The following is a 25842-nucleotide window of genomic DNA, read 5'->3' on the forward strand; positions in this document are numbered from 1 at the left end:
TACAGTCAGAAGCACCACTGAGTTCAAGGGAGCTTACTTATCAAATCATAGAATTATAGAGTTGGAAAGGACCACCACCCACCGGCTCACTCCAAAAGTTAAAAGAGAAGGTGCTTCAGTGAGGCATCTAATCATAAGCCTGCATTTTTATCAAAGCTTATATGTTTGATCAGGGCTTGTATTTTAAAATGAGCTTAAAGATTTTCAAATGTTTCATGCCAGGCAGAAGTCCAGCTGCCTAAGAACCTTGGCAATGTTTTTCCTCCTAGACAAGGGGGGCCCCTGATTTATAGCAGAAAACAATTCTCAAAGTCGTAAAAAGGGAATTACAGGCTGAGAGCAGGACACTGACCTTGCATGTTACAGAGTACAATTAAGCTGTAAGAGTGGTCAAAATTAAGAGTGGGTAAATAGTAAAATAACACCATGTGCCTCCCATTAAACTTGAGCCATATTTTCCTAAGGTTGAAAGGTCAAGAGCAAATTGAAAAGCAACTGGTCTGGCTGGCAGAAAGGGAGGGAAGTCTTTTTCTAAAGTTGTTTCTTTCTTAAACTGAGATCCTTTTAAGATTTCTTTTCCTTTTAAAAGGTTATTTATGTATTAAATATATTGGCTTAAATGTAATTATGCAAAGGATTTAAGAAATGCTAGATTCTTATTTCATATAGTTGTAAGAGTTGTAACTATCCTGAAATTAAGTCAGCCACCAGCCCAGCCCCCCTGCCAAGCAGGAAACATCATTAGATATATGGTTGTCAGGCCTTTTGTTTAGAGACCTCCAAATGAAGGAGATCTTTCAATGATGATGTGAACTCAAGATCCTTGAAGATAAAAAGTTAAGATTAACCATCTGTTTTGGAAGGCAATAGGGCAAGGAGGGCAAAAGGTGAGCTGGTAATTAAGGTTCCTTGTTGAGACACATGTAAGATATATTACTACTTATTTGTCATTTATAGATGTAAGAATATATAGCTTTTTGTGTCCCATAAAAGGGCAAAAGAAAATGGGTGTATCTTTTGTGATTGGTTCTAGCAAACAGCCAATAGGAATTTCAACCAGGCTGATTGGACAGAGGCAGCCACAGGAGGAGCAAGGGGGCTGGATTAAGGAAATATAAGTGCTGGCCAGAATGGCAGGAGGCCAGGCCAGAGCTTGGTAACCATATACCACTGTGCCTCTCATTTATTTGTCTGACAAATAAATTACTATTTTAATTTCTCTATTGCTGCGTTGAATATTTCATTCCAGCTAAGCGTTAACCACAAGCAGGGTGCTACATCAGCACTGTTCCCAATTGCTTTATAATTTACAGAAGTGATTATTGCATAGCAAAAATCTAGTACACCTGCAACATTTGTCCAAGATGGGGGGGGGGGGAATACATGACCAAAAAAGGACAAGTTAATCCACATAGTTACATATGACTGAGTTTAGTGAAGTTCTCTATTACAGAAAAGAAAACCTGTGTTTGGGATAATTAACCAGATGCTCATAAACAGAGACGTATAATTATTTGTGTCTGCCTTTTTTCGGTACACTCTGGCTGACTTATTCTGCTGAGTAAAATTTAATAACGTAACAATTCTGGAACTTAGCACACAGTTTGCTGTTGAGGCAAGCATCAGCTTTGTTGGAAGCAGTAAGAGCAGAAATAGATTCCTATATATCTCACTGAAGCAGCCAAAACAGAATCCAAAAGCAGAAGTGAGCTATAAATCACTGTTGCATCATACACCCAAACCCTTACAAACAAGTAAGTAAAGGTAAGAGCATCCATTATTTCTAGGTCCTTTTGTAAGAGGATTTAAAAAGAACTGTTGCCTTTGTCTTCAGCCGTGTACAGAAATTAAATACAGCTATAAACTGCATTATAAATCCTCATAAAAGAACAGGCACCTCAACAAAAGATTTCGCTGGTGTAGCACTCAATTGACTTTTTGATATTCCCTTCTCTTAATACAGTATTAACTGAAGTCTGGAAAACAGAATTTACCACACCCAGGACATTGTCTTCACTTGTTTCTGGGGGAAGCTAGTTGCTGGGAAGCTAGATTCTATAGAATCTGAACCTTAACATAACGGGTTGATAAGACTAAAATCTAAATGGATTTGTTGCAATGAAGTTTCACTTCATTCCAGTTATTGGCATCCAAAGACTCTCTAGAGCTACACAAAATGAGTTTATTTGAGTTTCTTTTTAAATGCACTGTAGGTTCTTATTTTCAAATCAAGATATAATTTCCCCAAGTTCAGTAATTTGGTTTGTGTCTTTAGAATTCTCTTCTGGCTGACACCTACACTGAAACCAGGCTTCCATGTTTGCTGCGAGGCTAATCAACTAGAAGAAGATGCTAAACAGCTGTAGCCAAAGTAATGCCCTCTAGCAAGTGTTGTGGTGCGACTCCTATTAGCCCCAACCAGCATAGCCAATGGTTAGGCATTATGGGAATTGTAGCCCACCAAAGATATTTGCTACTCCTGGGATAAGGATATGTCTCCATCTATTGCAGTTTTGTTCTCATTTCTCCTTTTATTGCTCCTTCCTCACTTGTTCAGAAAAGAGAGTAAGGGACCAGTAAACACACAACTATGTTGGTCCAGGTGACCATGTTAGTCCAAGTAGGCATGGCAAACTGGTAGAGATACTCTGAGATAAATGCAGCAGAACACCTTGAAACTTGGATGTCAACGTTCTTAAGTGCATCATACATTGCAATGGATCCTGAAGGGAAATTAGTACTGACCTTTCTGTGACAAATGTGGAAGTGGAGCTCTAGCCAGGGACATAAGCCAGGATGAGATGCTGACTGCACCAGTTGTTCACAGTATGTTTTGGGACACATGACGTGAAGAACAGCTGGTGTAAACTTAGTTTTCAACAGAGTAGGATCTAAGCTATCAAAAAGCAGTATCTCGCTAAGTACCTGATACTGGAGACAAACAGCAGGGATTGCGTATCACCATTAGGCCCAGTTTGTGATATCTGCAGTGTCTTCCAGCTGGTTAACCATTGGGAGAAAGTACGCTAGTCTAGGTGATCTTTGATCTGACCAACCAGGCTATTATTTTCTTGTTAAGAAGTCAGTGGCCATGTTTGCATGTAACACCAAGACCTGGTGGTTTGTGTTAGCCATGCTTTGGTTAATAAACAATGGCTTACAAAACTATAGCTTAGTGTTGCGTGCAAACCAGATCATTGTGTATGGCACCCATGTTTCTACAGTGCCTTGTACGAAACTGGTTTTAGTGGGAGCAGCATTACCTAATCCAGGCATAGGCAAACTCTGGCCCTCCAGATGTTTGGGATTAAAATTCCCATCATCCCTGACCGCTGGTCCTGTTAGCTAGGGATGATGGGGATTGTAGTCCCAAACATCTGGAGGGCCAGAGTTTGCCTATGCCTGACCTAATCTAACCCCCAGCCTGAGAACTTGCAAGGATTCTCAACACCTTTGTTCTGCTGACACTGATTTCGAAAATCCTAAACTGCAAATCCAGCAAACACAGCAAGCTATGCCAGTCTCAATAGGGCGTTGCTCCGATCCCATTAAGAGAGCACATGGCTCATGAGCAATGTCAAGAAAAAACAGCATCTACTTAGCTTAAAAAATAAAAGTTTTAATATATGACTGCATGCACACACGTGTACACATATGTGTGTGCAGTGGTGGAGCAAGCCGATCGGGCACCTGGGGTGGAGCGCATGTCCTGCGCCTGGGGGCGGGGCCAGACAGGATGCTCCACAGGACCTCTGAGTAGTCTGCCTGCCTCCTCCCACTCAGCTACCCTACAGCTGAGGGGGAGGCGGCAGGCAGACTGTTTGGGGCAGCACAGAGCCTGCGGGTGCCCAAGCCACCGCGTCACTCCCAGGAGAGAAGTGTGGCTCGGGCGCGCTGCAGGCCCCGCGGTGAGTGCCGCCCGGCATTTTGCCACCTCCTCAGTGGTGACACCTGGGGCGGACCACCCCCACCGCCCCCTTCCTCCACCCCGTTCCCCTCTCTGTCTATCTATCTTTTGAAGACTGTGTCTTTAATCCAAACATAAGGTGCCATTTCTATAAAAATAGAGCACACACGTTGAAACCAGGTACTGCCTGCAAGGGCTCATCACTAGATTCATCACATATTAGTTTATGTGATGAGTCCAGTGCTGCCACTTAAGAAACTGCAGAACTTTCCATTCCATAGCACAGTAGGTATTTCTCCTTTGGAGCCAAAGTTGCACATTAACTTTTAGAGGATGTGCTATGTTTTATGCCGACTGCACTCAACGGTGAAGCAATACTGCTAATCTACTTTGCTATACAACCCTGTCATACTTCCTGAGAAATGTCACCTGGAGCAGTCTGTACCACTTAGGATCCTAAATGAAACATTGGTATAAAGCTTTTAAGAAACCTGCCAATTTATCCTATAATTTTTTCAGGAGGTTTTGTCTCAGGCACATTTCAAGTCAATGTAAGTGGTAACCGGTTGGTCTCAACTAAGTAGGTCAGGAAAAAGAAAATCAGTGATCCAAAACAGATCTGCCTTGTCTAAAACCAGCTTGCTCATGAAATGGAACACTTCTATCCAGTCATCTATAAATGTTTCATGTTATCATTTACTAATAATACTATGAATTATCCAACCAAATACAGGCCAGTAAGTCTTCTAACTTTTTGGCCTGTTTGCTTGTATTATTCACAGTCCTCCTCTTAAAACTGGCATCAGACTTGCCCTGCTCCAGTCTCTGGTCATTCATCATGGTTTGCCTATATGTAATTGTAGAAAAAGCTGCTAAAATGGGAGCCCATCGCTTGATGCTGAAATTCCATCTTTAGCACAAGCATGAAAAATCTCTTTTCTATCTGACTAAAGCTGAAAATAACAATGACTTTAATACTATTGGCAAGCAGGTGGGGGGGGGGATATGTCTTAACAGCCCAATCCTGTGTTTATTATTCTGCTATTGCTTCCCTGTTCCAAGTGTCCAATGTGTTTTAAAATTTTGATTTCCATGTGGTTCTCTAATGCAGCCTTTGCAAAGCTGATGCCCTGCAGATATTTTGAACTACATCACCCATCAGCCAGCACATACTAATGGGAGCCATAGTCCAAAACCTTGGGAGGTGTTATGTACTGAGTTGAATAGGATTCAGAATGCAACAGTCTGATTGGTCTCAGAACAATAGGATCCAGAATGCAGCAGTCTGATTGGTCCGCAGGAGCCACCCAATCCAACTCCAGGTGGAAGTGAATCCACAACCTGATTGGCCTACAGGAGAATCCCGGAATTAGCCAATCACGTGGGGCCCATTGTGTAAATAATGTATATAAAGCAGACATTTCAGGGGAACTGGCATTCCTCACTACTATGAGCTGAATAAAGAGCATGAAATCCACACTCGACTCCGAGTATATTTCAGGAGGGCAGCAGTCTGGCAAAGGTTGCATCTAATACATCTATTTTTTATTCTGTTTATGAAGCCTGAGTTTTGGATGTGTAGCCTGCCTGCCTTGGTGTCATGTTAAGAAGCTCAGTCCCTGTGTCCATTCAGGTTCCTGGTTTTCTCTTGGTTTGTACTTTCTGCTTTGGTCTTGTCAAAAAGCTTGACGGCTAGAGCTGTGCTTAATGTTTGCCTACAAATATTTTCAATGATTCTATGGGATCTGAAATATCCCACACCTTTTCCCACAGCCCCCACACAACTACTCCACTAGCAGATACTTTAGTGCTTCTCAAACTTCTTCCAGGGAACACTGATGCCATTTTATAGCAAATCCACTTGGACAAAGCTACTTCAGCTTTATGGTGTCTCTGGGGGCAAAGGGAGCTATTTCAAAGTGAGGAGGCAATGTTTCCTGTGTTGTATTGTCAGGACTCTGAATGTGCAAACACTTCCACACCTTTTCAGAAACTCCTCTTTTTTAAAAAAAAAAAAAGGGGGGGAAAAAGAGGAAGCTGAAAGGAAGAACGGATTTGCTGGTGGAAAAATGTTCACAAAGCACCCGCCTCCATTGTTTCAGATCAGCCCTGCTGGTGACCTTTTCAACACACCAAATGGTATTTGTCACTTTAGTGATGAACTTTTAGTTTCTAATAGGAAGGAATTCTATCTTGATGTATTTATTTCAGGCATTAGGTAGATACTTTTTTCCTACTGGTTCTTGCTCCTTTGCCTTCAACAGATACTTGTTCAGCAGACATTAATGCTTATCTACATGTTGTGTATAGGACATGGGTGGTGCTGTGGATTAAACCACAGAGCCTAGGACTTGCCGATCAGAAGGTCGGTGGTTCGAATCCCCACGACAGGGTAAGCTCCCGTTGCTCGGTTCCTGCTCCTGCCCACCTAGCAGTTCGAAAGCACGTCAAAGTGCAAGTAGATACATAGGTACCACTCCAGCGGGAAGGTAAATGGCGTTTCCGTGAGCTGCTCTGGTTCGCCAGAAGCAGCTTAGTCATGCTGGCCACATGACCCGGAAACTGTATGCCGGCTCCCTCGGTCAATAAAGCGAGATGAGCGCCGCAACCCCAGAGTCGGTCACGACTGGACCTAATGGTCAGGGGTCCCTTTACCTTTACCTTTACATGTTGTGTAGATCAGGCATAGGCAAACTTGGCCCTCCAGATGTTTTGAGATTACAGTTCCCATCATCCCTGAACACTGGTCCTGTTAGCTAGGGATGATGGGAGTTGTAGTCCCAAAACATCTGGGTGGCTGAGTTTGCCTATGCCTGGTGTAGATCTTTATCCACCAATCTCTGTGAATCAAGCTCCTGCTAAGTCCCAGGGATTTTTTTTTCCTGAAAATGTATTTGAGCATGAAGTCATTGTGCAACCTCAAGCAAAGCATTTTCTCTTGCTTCAACTTTCAAATCTGACCTTGGCTCCATCCATGTACCAATAGCTGGGGTTAGGTAGAGGAGCACTAGGTGCCTCTTTCTTTTTCCCCAATAAATGGATGCATGTGGAAGAAAAACCCATTTGTGTTCTGTACAAACTATATTGTAATAAGCATGCATGTTCAACTTTCAGCACTGCCTGAGCACCTGTATGTTAGGTAAAACACACACACACACACACACACACACACACACTTCATAAAGAAGCCCCCAAATGGATATTCAGCACGGCTACCTTAGGCTCAGAGAGCACAGTGGTCTGCTGCCCGCTACCCCATGTCTCCGTTGTTCTTGGAGACAAAGGGCAGAAGGAACAGGTGCTGCTGCCGTAACCTGTCGAGTTTGCAAACTCCTAGGGTGGAGGTTAGGTGAACTGTTGGCAGAACACATTGGCTCTCCCTCTGTGAATCTCTCTTATCAGATAGGGACCTATTGCCCCTGCAATAAGCAGCACCCACTCAGTGTGGGATGCACAATCTCCATCCTGGTTCTATCCTCCTGCTGCCTCCACCCACCATGACGCAGTGTGACTCCTCTTTCACCTACAGGCCTGCACAACTTTTGACCCATTAAGCTGAGCACAGCCCAGCAGTCATGCATGGGAGCATACTAGGGACTTGCTAAACCTGTTTTTGCTGCCCACCTGAGACTACAAAAATTGGGGGGTGGGGAGATATGTTGTCAAGCACATTGCAAGCCACCTTATAGTTTTAGTGGGCTGAATTCAACTTGGCAGGTCACTCATTTTTCAGACTTGCCCAGTAGTTAATGGTGATTTCCTTCACAGGGTTACTGCAAGAGTAAATTAAATGGGAGCTGCAAAGTGTTCTGTATATTAAGAGTGATAACAGCAGCTACAAAGATGGTGCGGATCATTCTCAGAACAATTACTACTCTTCTTATATAGCATCTTCCTTAAAACCCAGTTGAAATCTCAAGTAGTTCTCTGTTAATCATTGCAATTTTGTTTGCTCTTCCTTAAGGGAATGGCCCCAGTGACCATTTTTAAATAATGTTTAAAAATAATTACACAAAACCACTGGCTATTATCTGCCCTTGGATCCACAAATGGTATTCTTGAATTGTTTGAATATAAACATGCCTTCTCCCCTTAGAAGAGATGAGATTGGTTTATTTCTGTCTTTAAAGAAGCTAAATGGGTAACAAAGAATATGTCATTTAATGTGGCTCGGAAAATAATAGCCTGGTAACCTATTTATTGTGGATAAGAAGAAATAATGCCAAATGAAAGTGAGATTGCTGGAGCCTACTATTCCTGACAACTTCCTAATCATTTGACCAGCATTTATTACATTGATGTAAAGTAATGATTTTCATGCCTTACATCACTAAATGTGAATTGCTTTCACATTTTTATGTGAAACTTCAGTGGCATTTCTAGGAAATGTATCCAAAGCTGTTATTACACAAGCAAAATAAACTTCCACTTGCACAATGGAACTTCTTCCCCACCGCAGATCCTCAGCATTATGGGTGGAGCCAGGATTTGGGGGGGGGCAAGACTTTGTCAGGGGGGCAGGACTTTTGTTAGGCAGGACAGAACCCATGTGATTGCTCAGTTAGTTAAGTATTTCTATTGTTTTACTTGATCTAGCAGTGGGCTGCTGCTCCCCCACCTCTGTGTTGCTACACCCATGCTCAGCACCCTCAAAATCTGCTCCAGAGAATGGAAGAGGGGACCTTTCCAAATACATTTTGGAGGTGCCTAGGGTCTTCAGCAAAGGAAGAGGAAATCATGTTGTATAAATGCATTGCTCTTTCCTTCAGTTTCCTCCCTCGATACTTTGTTTTGTTTTAAGATATTTGCAAATTGAGAAGTTTTAGGTTTGCATTTAAATGGTTTGAAATGTTTTGAGATGCAAACTTATATAAATAGGGTTCTTTTTTTAAAAAAAAAGAAAAATAAATATTTTTCATTGCCCAACTAAGTTAAGCATTTTTCATTTAGATTTATTTCAGTGGGAGAATTAAGCTTAGGTGCAACTCTTTCCAATTAGAAACAGTGGGAGACTGAAATGTTCAACTCTGGTTGGATTGCACCCGTTTGTGCTCAGAGTACAGAGGTAAAATTCTAATTAGATTTGTCAACTGCGGAGCATCAATCAACAGAACCAATAAAGACCTTAATTTGGGGCAGGAGAGAAGCAGAAATGTCACACTGCAACCAACTGCATTCCATCACAATAATGAAGACAGATTGATGCTTGAAGAAATGTACTTTATCAAATGTGAAGAAAGCTTTGTGGTTGATTATCTACAGCGTGCCAGATTTTGCATTTTTATTGTTGCCACAGGCTTCGTTTTGTGCAGGACTAGAACCAGCTGATAGAAATTGCAGAGAAGCCGATTTAGGATAAACACTAGGAGAAGCTTCCTAGTAGTAAGAGCTCTTAGATAGTGGAAACATGGCTAGTGCATAAGCTTGCACTGCCAGGTTCTCCTCCCCCATCACCCTCTCCGCTGCCTCTTCCCCATCACTGTTGCTTCCTCACTACCCCTCCTCCTCCTATGATCCATTCTCCCCCTACTGCCACGCATGTTGCCACATTATTGTGGTGGTGGCACCGGCAGTTTTCCTGCCTTCCCCTTTGCCTCCCTCCTACCCCACTCTGAGGAAGGGCCATGGCATTCTTCAGAGCAAGGCATTCTGGGTGAGGTGTCTAGGAGACTGCCTGCACTGCCGCCGCTACTGCAACAAGCTGAGTAAATGCTGCTCAAACTTTAAAAGGTTTAAAGTTACTCATCGTAAACAGCTTTTTCTAGCTGCGGCAAACTACAACAGTGGCACCTGCCAGGTCTGGAATGCCTCAATCAGAGAAACAATCCTCTTCATCATTCCTCAGAATGAGGCAAGGAGGAAGAAAATGTGGAGAGCAATAATAATAATAATTTATTATTTATACCCCGCGCATCTGGCTGGGTTTCCCCAGCCACTCTGGGAGGCTTCCAACAAAATATTAAAATACCATAATACATCAAACATTAAAAGCTTCCCTAAAGAGGGCTGCCTTCAGATGTCTTCTAAAAGTCTGGTAGTTTGACATCTGGTGGGAGGGCATTCCACAGGGCGAGTGCCACTACCGAGGAGGCCCTCTGCCTGGTTCCCTGTAACCTCACTTCTCGCAGCGAGGGAACCTCCAGAAGGCCACCAGCACTGGACCTCAGTGTCTGGGTAGAACGATGGGGGTGGAGATGCTCTTTCAGGTATACTGGACCGAGGTCGTTTAGGGCTTTAAAGGTCAGCACCAACACTTTGAATTGTGCTCGGGAACTGAATGGGGTGGCTGGGAGCACAAGCAGGGCCAGCAGGTGGGTGACAAGGCAAGTAAGTGGAGAGGGGTTGCTAGATCACCATCCTCTCCACCTGCTATACAAGATAAATGTCTTCTTAGCTTCCCTTGTTATTGGCCCTGAGTGAAACGGACTGCCTCAGTGGGCTCTTGTTTTCTGGAGGTATTCAAGCCAAGGGTAGCTAGGTGTCAAGTAGGCATCCTGAACTGTAATCTCTGGCTTGAGCAGGGAGTTGACCTCCATGGTTACTTCCAACTCTGATTATTTTATGATTCTGTGATTGTGAGATTGTGTCTAATCTGGTGCAAACATAGAAAAATATGCAAGTAGACAACAGAAAACATGGCAATCTATGTCTGGCTACTTTGGTCAGCTCTCCAATTCAACTGAAAGCTAGCATTTCTGTATTCCCATCGCTTCTATAGCTTCTAGCTGAATGCTTCTTTTTCAGAAATTGTAGTTGATAAAGTTGACAGGGCAATGAGAAAGTGAGAAATGTTATTAATATATGTACCACCGCAAGACACTGTCAGGTTAAATACCGGAGCATAATCTGGGAAGGATTTATTTTAATCTTTTTCCTTTAACTTCAGTAAGGATGTTTCTGAAAGGTTTTTGTTTAACCTTCTCTAAATGTTGTTAAAGAACAAAATATACAGCTAAAAACTGCTTATGACTGCAATAAGTTCCGCCTTTTTTTTGGAAAATTGGGAACAGAAAATGTTAATCTACAAACAAAAATTATGTAGATAAACTTTTTCAAAAACAAAAAAACACCCTGAATCAAATGTAATGCTGTAAAAAAATGAAATGAAGATACATTTGGTTTAATGCTGCATTTAATTTCCATAATTTACAGTACTGTTCATATGGAAATCTGGAGTTTAAAATGGGTAAGATTCTTAACCTGTCAGTGTCCCTCTAGGTGAAAGCAAAAGCCCCATGTACATTATAAGCCCTGCATCAAGTGAGTGTCTGTGATTATATGAAAGCCATTATTAGAGAGGAACAAGCCCTGTTTTAAAAGGCTCAGAGCCCAGCAGCGGTGATACTCACGTTGGCATTGGCCCCATGAGTGGCGAGCCCAGCCCCAGCAGCAGTCGACTCTGCTTCCAAAACGGCACAATCCAGTCGTGGAAAGTATTTGCCTGGGCCACCTGCACCAACGCCAAAAATAAATTTGGGAAAGAATGAACATAAGGACACATGGTTGCAGTTCTGCTGCCCTGTGACACCATACTGACATTCTATACTTATAGGATTCTTGACAAAAGGCCTCTAAAACCTTTGGGCTGACAATTTCCACTGGAGGCAATCACTGTCTTCATTAACAACTCACTCCAGTACACTGAACTGCGCCTATTACTTTAAAGCAGGATTCGGATCTATTCAGACACACAAGTTTGTGAAGGTGCATCTACAAGACATTACTTGATATCACAGCTATCACTTGATGATTATGCAGATATAGCATCATAACAGAACTTTCCATCTTTCTCATTTCAACTCAGAGGCAATATTTTTCATTGGAGTATGTTCGTTCAGTTGCCAGCTGTCAAGTGGGCGGGGGGGGGATCAGTGACACACATGCAGGTGTGACGCAGGCTACAGAGAAGTTTTGCAAAGGTTAAGATTAATGGACCTTCTTGCCAACTGAACTCTTTTTCAGAAGCCATTGTTCCTTGTCCTGTCCTCAAAAGGTACAGTGCACTCTTCAGTCTTCTATGTAGATATTTTGGTTAACTAAAATACCCTCCTTTATCATCTCTTCTTCGCTCAACATAACCCATTTCCTAAGTGTTGCATAATAAGAAACATACCTTTATCATGCTTTTAGTTTTCCTTTTAGGTCAGATTCACACAATAACGACCCTACAAGGAGGCTTCTCAAAATCCAAAGCATGGGGAAACTACCATATGTTATTAGGCCACATGCCCTAAAATCAAAGATATTGCAAAGCATTTCCTGGTGATTGTAATGGTGCCATGAACTCTTCAGAGCCAATGGAGCTCCTACATACAGAACTGCTCACCTGTATGGGACAGCCTTTGCAAGGTCTGAATTGTAAACAACCACCCTCTTCCTCCATAATGTTTAGAAGGTTTTACTATCTCGTTCCCTTGTATCCCACCATGAATAGTCATCCATCCCTCTGCTCTGTTTGTTCTATGCTCGTCTCTTCTACTCCATCTTTTTTCAAGAAACCATGGCTTGTCACAGTGTAATGGGCCAGGGTTCCAGCACCCCCTTAGCTTTGGGTGGAGGGATTCCGAAGGCTCTGTATAACCCACTACCAATGAGACGCAGGTCTTTGTTAGCTTGGACAAGCGCTCTTACATTGCTCTCATACATTCTCATTTAGAAACACAGAAAGGTTTCTTATACCGAGTCAGAACATGTATACAGCAGTTCTCCAGGGTTTCTTCCAGTCCTACCTGGAGATGCCATAGATTGAAACTGAGACCTTCTGCATGCGAAGGAGATGATCTACCACTGACCTATGGTCCTTCCCTTTCTTTCATGATACTGTGCTCAGTGGAACTTGTTATGCCCCACAGGAATATTACTAAAGTTATAAACTAGGTGTGGGGAACCTTTGGCCCTCCTGGTGCTGCTGAACTACAACTCCCATCAGCACTGGCAATTATGGTCAGTGGGCAAAGATGATGGGAGTTGTAGTTCAGCAACATCTGGAGAGCTGATGACATCCCCACAGCTATGTACAAGTCCTGGCTATGATCTTAGGACCAACATCGAGAAAACTTATACATATATACATGTAACTTTCCTATTCTCCTCCAAACCCATTTGAAGCACATTCTAACTTCAGAAGATGATTTCCCCTGCTTCTTCCCCATCCTCAAGATGTGGGAAGTGACTGAGCCTCTTGTGGGTTGCCTTGTACCTCTGAAGCTCTTGTGGCACCTTGGAATTGCAGCACAACTGTGACAACCTCCAGCTCTCCTCCCGAGTTTGAAGCAACTGAGGTGTGGAATTGTCCCCAACACCTTGATGAATTTCAGAACAGCAGTGCAAGAACCCAATAAAAATACCACCCTTGGGGAAGAGATGGAATCCTGGTGACCACAAATGTTGGGCTGACTATCATGAACAAGTGAAATTTGTGGACCCCGACACTACACTGCAATGCACAATGAAGTAGGAATAAAACATACTTTATTGGAGCAAAGTGTCCATATGAGATAAATGTCAACTGCTAAACAAATTGAGAAAAGCACAGTTAAAGGAAGGACCTTTTCATGCAAGATCCTGTTTAGTCTTTTCTACATTCTGCATGACCTACTCCCTAATTTGCATCAAAGTTTTTCATCACATTTTGACATATTATAGCTGTAGCAATTACACACACATTCCAGCTCTTCAGCGCTCATTTTCGCATTTCACTTATCTCGATTCATGTTTAAACTTGAGCTGCAGTCTTCTCGGTATACTGATTCACTGACTCTGTGCTCAAGACATCAACTTCTGACTTATTTAGCTTATAAAATAAGATTTGTATATTAAATGGGATTTTTTAAAATAAGCCATCCAGTAGATCCGTATGATCGTGAAGTAAAATGGATTATTGGGCACATAGCAAGAAGAAATTGCAGGAATTGCTGTTACTGCATTAGTTCTCATGCTACATTTACTAAATAGAGACTCAATGGCTGTGTTCAAACGCAATGCAAAACCACAGTTTAGCACTACGTAAATGAGCCTAGCCTCAATCTGGGCTCTCACACTCCTCCCTCCCCTTTCTGTACTGCTGGGATAAGAAGTTCAGAAGCTTTTGCTTTCTGTTTTAATTAATCACAGTTTGTCATTTCATCTGAACCGAGGATAGTCATTCAACATTAACTATGGCTGGCTTCCGAACAAGCCAATTTAAAACCATGGGTAGTTGAGCTAGCTTGTTAAACCACAGTGAGTGTTAAAAACTAGTTAGGATGTAACAACAAATCGCAGTTAATTAAAAGCAGAAATGAATGCTTCTGAACTTTTCCTCCCAGCTGTGCGGGAGGAGGAGAGAGAAGGGAATGTGCAAGGCTGGGAAAAGTTGAAGTCTTCTAGGCTCTTTCACATAACACTAAATCATGATATAACATTATATTCAAACACAGACAGTGCTGCATAAATATCCAGTCCAGGTAAAGAAATGAATGCATGCATGCATGAAAATAAGTGTCTGAATGTGTATTATTAGGAACTGTGAGCATAAATAAGATGCACATCCGAATGTGCGTTAGGAACTGCCCCTAAATACACATCCGGCTACAGATTTCATCCATGCAGACTTCATCACTTTCAACTGGATGAGTATTCAGTTGGGTAAGCATCTCCACACTGCTGCATCTAGTCACAAGTAACTACCCTTTTTACATATAAAAAGAACTCAATCAAGACAACTGCATAAGGTGGATTCACACATGTGGCTTAACTAGTTGAACCTAACTATTGTTAGGCTCTGTGGTATTTCTTTTACAAAGAAAAAAAAAGGAAGAAGCATTTCCAGTCAATCATTCTACCACACAGATCTGCAACCTTTGGTAAAAACCCTCCATACTGCTTAAAAAGATGAAAGACAACTGAGCTACCCCTGGCAGTGAGCCAGTGTGGTGTAGTGGTTAAGAGCGGTAGACTCGTAATCTGGTGAACTGGGTTCGCATCTCTGCTCCTCCACATGCAGCTGCTGGGTGACCTTGGGCCAGTCACACTTCTTTGAAGTCTCTCAGCCCCACTCACCTCACAGAGTTGGGGAGGAAGGGAAAGGAGAATGTTAGCCGCTTTGAGACTCCTTCAGGTAGTGATAAAGTGGGATATCAAAATCCAAACTCTTCTTCTTCTTCTGGCAGAGGCAGAATTAGGGCAGCGTGAGCATCTTATTAGTGCCCCCCATTTAGTTCAATGTCATTTTATTACATGCTATTTATATCATTGCTGTATTGCTATAAAATGTTTATTGCTAGCCAGCTTATGATGGCTTGCTTCAAAATGCAGGGTAGAAATAATACGAAGTACCTCCATACGTGCAAGCTTCTCCAAATTAGGTGCAGTTGCACGTGCAAATTTCAGATATTGTGAAAGCCACAGGAGCTCATTACATTGACTGCAAACCATATACCAAAAAGGTTGGCTACACCTCACTATCCCCAGGTGTCTTCATAAATTCCTTAAGAGAGAGACACCGTGTCAGTTTGCAGACCTTCGTCATTTCCAGTCAATGAATGAGGCAAATTTCCAGGTGTGCCTTTTTTCCTTGGCTTGGGGGATACCAGAGAACATTAAACAGATTTCACTGGAAACAAACACCTCCCAGTCAATTTGCTTGCCACTGCCGCGTGCATCATGGCATCCAAAAAGGAAACTGTTTTGTAACAGTCATCAGTTCACCACAAATTTCAAAATGAGATGGCTTTATATACAAAATACACAATAGCCATGATCTACCTGATAAATCACACTGAGATTATTGGTTATTTTGCATGGAAGTAGCAACTGAGTAATAAAGTTATAACGAACTCTGGGTTGCCCAAACCTGTCAAAGCTTGTCTATCTCACATCTCCACACAAGTGAAGTATGTACATTCCATGAGGGAATGCAATCTAACCCTACATTTCACAGCTTTTCTATTTCCTACTTTAGATACCTGTTTTGCAGCCACACAAGTATGTCTGGAAAACACACACACACACAAGTACTTGGGGTATTATGAACATTCGCAGACTTGATGTTGGTTGTACAATTCACCTAAGGGATGTCCTTTCTCTGCACCATGTATATATATATATATATACATAAATGAGTTTTGGAGGTTTCAGCTATTCAGTTTTGACAATCTGCACGATTCTGCATAAATAAAGGGGAAATGGTTGCCAATGCACACACAGCACAATAATCAATATACTTTATTCTGACGTTCTTGTTGATATGTTTCCCTTTTGTGAGATGTGTCAAAAGTATCGTGTAAAAAGAAATCCATGGAATGCAGCCAACATCCATTGATATGACTGCCACACACTCTTGTCTTCTTCCTGTCAATTAATCCAGAGCAATTTTCCTTTGGTTTCATATGCAGTACAATTCCTAATCCAGATTAGAACCCCCAACTAAATCGTTGCCACCGGCTCTAAGAAAGTAACAGGAATCCACCCTTTTAGTTGCCCTTACAGTTAAAAGCCCATAAGGAAGAATCAGTCTAGATTAGTAGTTCAGTTGTGCACACATTTACTCAAAGGCAAGTTCCAAAGAACAAAAATGGAAGTTATTTTCAAATAAAACACACCTAGATTGTGTTTAACATAATCAATACTACAGTATTATAAATAATATGCTCTGATAAATAATAGGATAGAAAACAACCCATTCTTAAAAATGCAGCCCCCCCAGGCCAAGAAAACTGCTGTAGTGACACTGACAGTGAAATCCTAGCCATGTCTACTCAGAAGTAAATCAACGGATCTTACTCCCAGGCAAGTGAGCTTCAGGTTGCAGGCTAAATTGTGCATCAGAAGTTCCTGATTTGACTCATTCTTCCATGAAACAAGCCATCTCTCTGTGTGTCAATGCCCCATATTTGCCCCATATTAGTTACTGCATGGGGAAAAGGGGAACAAACTAACCCTCCCCCTTCCCTTATTTCTACTGATTACATTATGCTCCTGTGCCCTCTGCAGTTGGGGTTTGCAGGTGCGTCTGCCGCGTGTGTTTTTTCCCCGAATGCCGAGCGCGCCGAGCGCCAGATCTGTACCTTGCACACTCCGGAAAGAGCCCTGACCTCTCGGGCAAGCGTGGGGCGAATGTGTCACGACGAGGAGTCTCCCCGGCTGGCAGGTTGGGACCCCCAGGTCCCCCAGAGGAGCCTGAGCCCGCCCGCCCGCCGCCCTGGGTCTCTCTCGCCTCGCCTCGCCTCGCCTCGCCATCCATCTGCCCACCCGTCGGTCCAGTGTCCCAAGTGTCCAAAGTCTGCGCTTACCTTCCGTCGAAGTCCCCTAAAGCCTCCAGGTAGAGCCAGGACAGAATGATTAACCTCAGGGATAAATCCATGGTCGGGAAGGGAAGACAGAGAGAGAGAGAGAGAGACGGAGAGAAAAAGAGAAAGGAGGAAGGAGGAGAGTAGCCTCGGCGCGTCTCTAGCAATAGAAACGACGGCAGCAGGTTGGGGAGGGATGCGAGGCGGCGAGGGCGAAGGCGCACGGATTCCTTCTCCTCTCGGAGGCGCTCCCAGCCAAGCGCGCGCTGTAAACTGAACTCCGGGTGCCCTCGGGGCTGTTGCTAATCCTGGCTGGCGGAGGGATGGGCGGAAGAAGAGAGAGAAGTCCACGAGCAGCAGCAACAGGAGGAGGGAGCCCCCTTCTCTCTCTCTTGCGTCCCTGCCTTTCTCTCACTCTCTTCCTCCCTCCCTCTTCCTAAAGCGAAGGAGACGCTGCGCTCTGAAGGCGGCGCTGCCGCTCACCAACGAAAGAGGCGCACGCGAGAGCAACCTCGCCACCTTCCCCCGCGGCTTTCTCCTTTGGCAGCGGGGAAGAGGAGCGCAGGCTGGGAGGCGGAACTTCTTATTTGTTTCTTTTACTTATTCCTCCCCCCCCCCCACACCATTCATTAAATCTCTGTCCTTCCCTGCCTCTCACCAGGGAGTGATAAAGCACCTACAAACAGCCAGCAATTAAAACCATTCGAAACCATCTCCATCTATAAAAAACAATTGCAGATGCAGACTTCTCAGCACCACAATGGAAAACTTATTCTACCAAACAGGGACAATTTTGGAACCCTGTTATCGTTTCGTCATCAGCAGCACCACTGTATGCTATGCGAGAACTCCATAAATTTATTATAAAAGCAGAACAACACCTCAAAACACATTTTGAGTCATAGAATTGTGGAGCTGGAAGAGATCTGAGGATCATCTATCCCAACCCCCTGGAATGCAAGAATATGCAGCTGTCCTACAGCTCCTCCTTTGGTCCTCCAGAAGTGACTGAACTACAACTCCCATCAGCCCCAGCCAGTATGTTCAATGGTCAGGGTTGATGAGAGTTGTAGTACAGCAACACCTGGGGGAGCTACAGGTTCCCCAATTCTGTTGGTATGGGAAAGAAACACAGACATTATTTTATTCATTTAGTGCATTATTAATACTTAATGACATCTGATTGCAGCTGAAGAGTTGCAGCACCAGCTTCTATGTGTCTACTGGTAGAAACTTCTATGTGTCTACTGGTAGAAACTAACTAAGTTAGTTATTGGTGTGAGCTTTCGTGTGCATGCACACTTCTTCTTGTTAGACCAATTGCAGTTGTTAACAGTCGTCAACAGGTTTACCACCCCTATCAGCCAATCACCCATTCCCACCACCCTTCTGAGTAATACCCCTCCCCACTCCCTCACTATATATAAGGGTCTGGTGACTTCTGTTTCAGTGTAGCTGAAAAAGTGTGCATGCACATGAAAGCTCATACCAAGAACAAACTTAGTTGGTCTCTAAGGTGCTACTGGAAGGATTTTTTTTTTGTTGTTTCGACTACAGCAGACCAACACGGCTACCTACCTGGAACTAAATCTTTTATGTGTTTGACCTTCTCAGGCACCCAATGAATCCCACCTGACATTGGCTGGAAGGTGCCTGCAGCTGAGATGAGGTTCAAGACTGCAAGGAGGTCAGCTGCTAAAAAAACCAAAACCAATAAGCCAACTCTGCTAGGACAAAGCCCCTTGCATGAATCTAAGCAGCTTTTTGAATCCCAGACATTGTCCTTTGAACCCCAGACACTTGATATTGATATCCCTTGTCCTTTTGATATTGTATTGCTGCTTTATCACTTGTAAAATAGGTTACAGAAATGGAAGTTGTGGTATTGCAAGATACGTTTTAAGTACGGTAAGCGTGGAACATGCAAACATGCAACATCCATGGGTTTTGCTGCTGTCATTAGTAAAGGGGTTTAGAGCAGGAACCACCAACTTTTTGCATTTTGAATTTGAGAGAGTGCTGAAGGTGGTGGTTGTTGGCATAGCAGAACATTAGAGAGCCACCCCCTAAGAACCTTATGCTTACCATGGGGAGTCACCTGTGTCCTGATTCTGGAGATCACACACACACACCACAAACACATTGGTACTTTTGCTGTTCAATAGCAATGGGTTCCTGCAGAAATATACTAGGTGGCTCACAACATCCAGTCTTATTTCACAGAAATCTCTTAAAAGCTACCCACACATTTTGCCCTGTAACTTCCTACCCAGGAGGACTAGAGGTTTGTTGTTGTTTTTTTAAAAAATAAAAGTCAAAGTCCGGGACACCTGCCCTGGGTTGGCAGTGAAAGCATTCACTGGAACAAGGTTGGTGACCCCTGGTTTAGAGAAAGAAGCATCTAAAGGGAAAAGGAAGCAGAAATGAAGTGTTCAGCCAAATAGCAAAGGGCAGATAACTCCTTGAAAAAGATGTAACGCTAAATTCCAGCACAGCTTTTCCATGTGGGGAATCACATGTGCATATGCACAAAGGACCATGCAGATGCTTTGTGAATAATAGTGTCTATCATAACCACCTACAACCCAGAGTTCTGCCCAATCTCTGTTTAGTTACCCTGCCATAAACAGGGCACAGGTTTTCATGGGTGTGGTGGTGGCAGCAGTGGAGATTGTATGGCTCCATCAAGGTTGGCACATGCCAACTTATGAATTCGTAATTCAGACTTGTGCACTTTATGGTGTGTGTGTGTCAGATGCATTGGCTAACCACGTGTTTTACAACAGCTTCCACTGACCGAACCTTTTGGAGGCGGGTCTGTGAAATCATGACTGCTCACATCTATGTAGTCAAAGACTGCACAACTTGGGAGAACCACTTTCTACACAACCTGCATTGTTATGTTTGTAGGTCTTCCCAATGACACATCTGTAGTCTACTCATTTGGAGCTATAGTTGGCAGCTTGCATCCCATCTACTTCTGGAATGACAAGAAATTCTCCCTGCTTTGGGAGATCATGATCCTATTAATGTTTGGCCCAGCCTACATGCCTTGCCTTTGAGGGGACACTGCATGGGTCCTGTGAGATGGGTAGTTGACCCTGTATATACATTCTAGTTAGAACTAATGGAAATGGGGTGAAGAGGCAGTAGGCATACAACGCTCAGAAGCAGTACACTTCAAATTGCTAGATGTTGTGGGTCTATGTTTTGATGCCATGGCTGCTTTAGTTGAGATTCCTGCACTGCAGGGCGTTGGTCTTGATGACCCTCAGGGTCTCTTCCAACTCTACAATTCTATGATCACCTTCATGCCTTACTTGTGAATTTACACAGCAGGGATGCAGAATCTGCCACCTTCCAGATGTTGTTGGACTTCAGCTCTCATCATCGCTGTCAACTAGCTATGCTGGTTGGGGCTGATGGGAGTTGGGAGTCCAACATTTGGAGGGCAACAGGTTCCCCATCCATTATACAAGCAGCCATACAGAAGACACTGCTGAACTAGAGAGCCAGTGTGGTGTAGTGGTTAAGAGCAGTAGACTCCTAATCTGGGGAACTGGGTTCGCGTCTCCGCTCCTCCACATGCAGCTGCTGGGTGACCTTGGGCCAGTCACACTTCTTTGAAGTCTCTCAGCCCCACTCACCCCACAGAGTGTTTGTTGTGGGGGAGGAAGGGAAAGGAGAATGTTAGCCGCTTTGAGGCTCCTTAAAAAGGGAGTGAAAGGCGGGATATCAAATCCAAACTCTTCTTCTTCTTCTTCTAGTTGTATGTCGTGTTGATTCAGCAAGGCAATTCATAATACTCTCAAGAGTATCCCCTCTGTGTCTTATGTCAGTGTGTGTGCTTTGCTTTATCAATGCAAGAGAACAGGATCAAAGACCCTCCCTTGTGGTTGACTTTTCACCCATTGATGCATTTTAGGAAAATAAGTTGAGAGCTCTGATCCTGGATCCCCCAGATATTGTGTAGCTTGAGCTTAAATAAATTTGGTGGGATCATCTCATCCGTCTTCATAATGCATAGTTGTGGCACTGAACATGATACCAGAATGCAAGTTAGAAGCTAATAATAAAAAGAAAGGGGGGAAATGCTTTGAAAGCCACTTACCAATCTGAAAATATATCCATGGAATGCTTTGCTAACACACCCTAAACCATGACCTCGGTTTGAACACGAGTATCATATGGAAAAAAATAAACAACCCACAAAGCACATAGTTGAGCAGATAAAATTACAAACTGTGTGGACTGGGAAACCATGCAAGAATTTAAACACAAGCTCCAGTTGTTGATGCATTATGGGAAACAAACATAGGAAATGCCAAATAAAGAGATTCTGAAATTATGTTGCACTGTGATTCCAGCAAGTTGGATCAGAGTGAGGTGATTCAGAGCATCACAAACCTTGCATGTCTTGCATACTGTAAAATTTTCATCAGTTTGTTTTAGTAAATACACAACACAGAATGACTAATAAAACATGGCTTTAAGGAAAGGCTTGGGTTTTTCTAATCCCAGACAGAGAGAAATGAATCCAGGCAGAAATATGTAGGATCATGCACTCTTGGGAGGAAATACACATCGAAGGCATTGCAGCAAGCAAACAAATCAAATTCAGTGGTGACACTGGCAAATATTCCTCTTGGCTCCTTGTTCACATGCCAAGTTGGAATGAGTTAAAGCAGGCAAAGGAAACAAGCATACCCGAGACAAAAAGTGTGGCAAGATAAAGCAAGCTGATTTCTTGCCCAGAGACACTGAGCTGTGTCCAGGGTCTTATTGGCTGTGTGTATACACATCAGGTGGTGTCCACAGCAAATCCTCTACTTAACATTCCAATGTTAAATTGCTCTTGCATAGCACTGTGACCTATCTGTAAAATATTCTACCATGTCTAATTTACCAAAGGACTTCCACTGTGCACCCGGACCTGATTTTCTACAGCCATGTTGTTCACAGCTGCTGGCTGTTCTCCAGACTTGTCACTTTTGAAATGTCATTACCAGTGCATGTGAGATATCTGTCAGTCTGTTTGCTTAGCCATCTGCTTCTCTCTCCCCCTTCCACTGAGTACCTGAGCTGTGACTGTGTTGACAGGGTTCAGGGTTCCCTTCTAGAGTTGATGCCAATCTCCCAACATTTTTCCTGTTTCTGCTAGGTGGCTGCTAGGTAGGATCAAGAGCCATTTGCCTTATCACATTTCTCTTTAGATGCTGGAAAGCTTTTGGACACACCTTTGTAACTTATACACTGTTAATGGAGTAGACCTGCAGGAAAGAGGACAATATGATACATTGCTTGCTATCACCCTTGTAAAAAGGTAAAGGTAAAGGGACCCCTGACCATTAGGTCCAGTCATGACCAACTCTGGGGTTGCAGTGTTCATCTCGCGTTATTGGCCGAGGGAGCCGGCGTGCAGCTTCCGGGTAATGTGGCCAGCATGACTAAGCTGCTTCTGGCGAACCAGAGCAGTGCACGGAAACACCGTTTACCTTCCTGCCGGAGCGATACCCTTTTATCTACTTGCACTTTGACGTGCTTTCGAACTGCTAGTTGGCAGGAGCAAGGACCGAGCAACGGGAGCTCACCCCGTTGCAGGGATTCGAACTGCCGACCTTCTGATCGGCAAGTCCTAGGCTCTGTGGTTTAACCCACAGCGCCACCTGCGTCCCTACTTATCACCCTTGTACCAAACTTTAAATTTGTTGTTGCCTTTTCAGTTCTGATAGTACCATGCCACTAGGTTTACACATGTCCCAGATCAAGTTCCCAACTGAATTCTTCTCGGTTTGAATATTTCTGACCATGCTACTTCCTAACTTGGGAGCTGTGATCCATTAGTTTTAGTATTTGGGAATCAGTTTTTAAGCTGATGATACTAAATTGTTCAGGGTGGTTAAAACCAAAAGGTGTTACAAAGAGCCCTCAAAGGAGTTTTCCAAACTGAGCAGACAGTAAAATGACAAACGAAATTCCATGTAAACAAGTGTAAAGTGATGCACATTGGGGCAAAAACTTATTAATTTCAGCTATGCATTTATAGGGTCTAAAAGGTAAAGGTAAAGGTACCCCTGCCCGTACGGGCCAGTCTTGACAGACTCTGGGGTTGTGCGCCCATCTCACTTAAGAGGCCAGGGGCCAGCGCTGTCCGGAGACACTTCCGGGTCACGTGGCCAGCGTGACATCGCTGCTCTGGCGAGCCAGAGCCGCACACGGAAACGCCGTTTACCTTCCCGCTGGTAAGCGGTCCCTATTTATCTACTTGCACCCGGAGGTGCTTTCGAACTGCTAGGTTGGCAGGCGCTGGGACCGAACGACGGGAGCGCACCCCGCCGCAGGGATTCGAACCGCCGACCTTTCGATCGGCAAGCCCTAGGCGCTGAGGCTTTAACCCACAGCGCCACCTGCGTCTAAATTATCTAAATTATCTAAATTATCTTTAATTTCATTTCATATTACAAAGGCACATCCAAACATCTCCAGAAACAACAAAGTGTGTCTTCAGCCCTCAACTTCACTTTTTTAGCTTTCGCTGAAAAAAATTGGGGCCTTATTATTAAGCTCCTGCTGATTGGTTGAGAAATTAAACTGATAATGCTTGTAAAGAGTGAGATTCGTGGAACACAGTGGGGCCTACTTCTGAGTGAATATGCATAGGATTGAGTTGCAAGGCTTCAGTTCTATGCAATTTGGGAGTAAGCCCCAGTAAATACAGTGGAACTGTAGGAATGCCCTATAAAACTTCTAGATTTGCAAACCCCCAAACAAACAGATCTGGCTTAGGGCCAGGTGAGATGTTGCGTGACAGATGCAGCTATCACAACTGTCTTCCAATATTTTTCTTCCTTTTTGTAGTGAAGCCTCAGGAAGCTGCAATCTTGAGTGAAATGGTTTGTGGGTATGGTGAGCTCAATGGGTCCTTTTCCAATTGTGTTGGGCTGTGTGTGCTGAACTGAAAACCAACTGAAGGGGAAGGTTTAAGCAGGCTCTCTTTCACCATTCCTCCACTTAAGACTGTTGCTTCCTGTCCCCGCCTTTCATTTAATGATAATGAAAATAATAAATAGTTGGGAGATTGTTACTCACATCTGCCATGTGATGTCTAGTTTGGCTTTAAACCAATGACTATTTGCTCCATATTTTCACTGCCAGGTTAGTTTCCCCACTCTGTCACATTATATGCAACATACGTCATAGTATGGCTTAAAACCATACTAAATAAGTGCTGCTGTGTTCCGCTCTGCAGTAGTCATCTATTAAATACAGAAACGCTTATCTCCACTTTTGCAGATAAGGGTTTGGTTATGAACAGAGTGTTATGAACATGGCATGTTTACTATTAGTTTTGATCCATTTCCTCTGATGAAACACCTCTGAGAGTGTGAAGGACATTTGGTTTTGCTTATATTTATTTTGTCAATTTTACTCTGGTATACTTAGCCCAAGCAAAGGCTCCTCCAGTGGCTTACTATGTTTTTCCTTCCTCTTAAATCATACACATGGCAGGGGACATTAAAACATGCAACGTTTAAACAAATGAATTGGAGCAACATTGAGAATGCAAATATTTTATAACTGTAGACGGAACACTTTATCATCCAAGGATAATAAGCAAATTGCTTTCTTAAAAAGCAATTCACCTTCCTGGGAAAAGAATTGCAAAGTGTGAGTGCCAGGACACAGGAGCTCCAAGATTTCACTGCTCACATTTGCGCCTCCACATATTAAGGAACTAGCAACAGGGCATTCTTTGATGCTCCTTGGCCATTTCCCATATCCCTTAAAAATCTGATATTCAAAGACCCCCTTCATATTTGCATAGTTTGCAAGATCTGGTATTCAAAGAACCCTTTGTACTTTACATCTTGCAATGCTTACAAACGATTGTGTGAAGAATTACTTGGAAAAGTAAGGTCAGACAATTAATTAGAAGTGAAGTAATTCTAATACTAAGAGGACTCCTCTATCCAGAAACTGTGCTGCCCAAGGGGAAAAACCAATTGTGCATTCTTTGCTCTGAAAACATCTACCAGATAACATGATCGTTAATATTATTTTCGTGGGTTGATCAGTCTTATATCCAGCAGGATAAAAAATTTAAGCACAACAATAATGTGCATTGGACATGCATTTATATCTCAGAAACACAACAGTGAATTGAAAATTGCTGATTTTAAAGACAGCAAGCACAACAGAAACTTGGTAGAAAATAACATGCTGAAATGTTATAGCAACAGCAGCCACCATCTTCTGTGCATTACTAAAAATTGTGCAAAAAGAAGAAGCAATATATCAGATCTCATTAGATGGCGAGAAGTCCTTAAAATGAAGTGTGATTTCTATAGGCTTGCTTAATAAATTTAAGAAAATGCATACAGGTGTTGCCTTTATGTTCCTTGCCTATATACAAAAAAGCAACAGATGAATTATTCGCAAATAAATACTTTTACTGCACAACCACAGCACTGCTTATTTATTAATTTATTTCATAAAATTTATGCCCCACTTGATTGTAAAAAAACACACCTGAAAGTGGTTTACAAAAAAGTAAAGCTATAAAAATCAAGAAAAACTTACAACCATACTTAAAAAACACAAAAGTTAAAATACTAAAACAGATTAAAATTACCTCAACTTTCTAAGCATCTGGGTGGGCTTTTCTAA

General features: G+C 43.0%; 1 protein-coding gene across 4 annotated transcripts in view; it reads right to left on the minus strand.

Moving 5' to 3' along the window:
• NPNT (nephronectin) overlaps positions 1-17696 on the minus strand; it is a 62225-nt gene extending 44529 nt beyond the window's left edge. Inside the window, exons 1-2 of one of the 4 annotated variants that reach the window (XM_083756549.1) lie at positions 17179-17696; positions 11257-11357 (exon numbers count right to left, since the gene is read on the minus strand). In XM_083756549.1, coding sequence (XP_083612675.1) covers positions 11257-11357; positions 17179-17249 — 172 coding nt within the window. In that variant the 5' untranslated portion in view covers positions 17250-17696. The remainder of the gene's footprint in view (positions 1-11256; positions 11358-17178) is intronic. The other 3 variants (XM_083756550.1, XM_083756551.1, XM_083756552.1) reach the window with 3 other exon arrangements.
• Positions 17697-25842: the final 8146 nt, after the last annotated feature.

Source organism: Podarcis gaigeae (genome assembly GCF_964106915.1).
Source record: "Podarcis gaigeae genome assembly, chromosome: 9".
Classification (NCBI taxonomy): Eukaryota; Metazoa; Chordata; class Lepidosauria; order Squamata; family Lacertidae; genus Podarcis; species Podarcis gaigeae.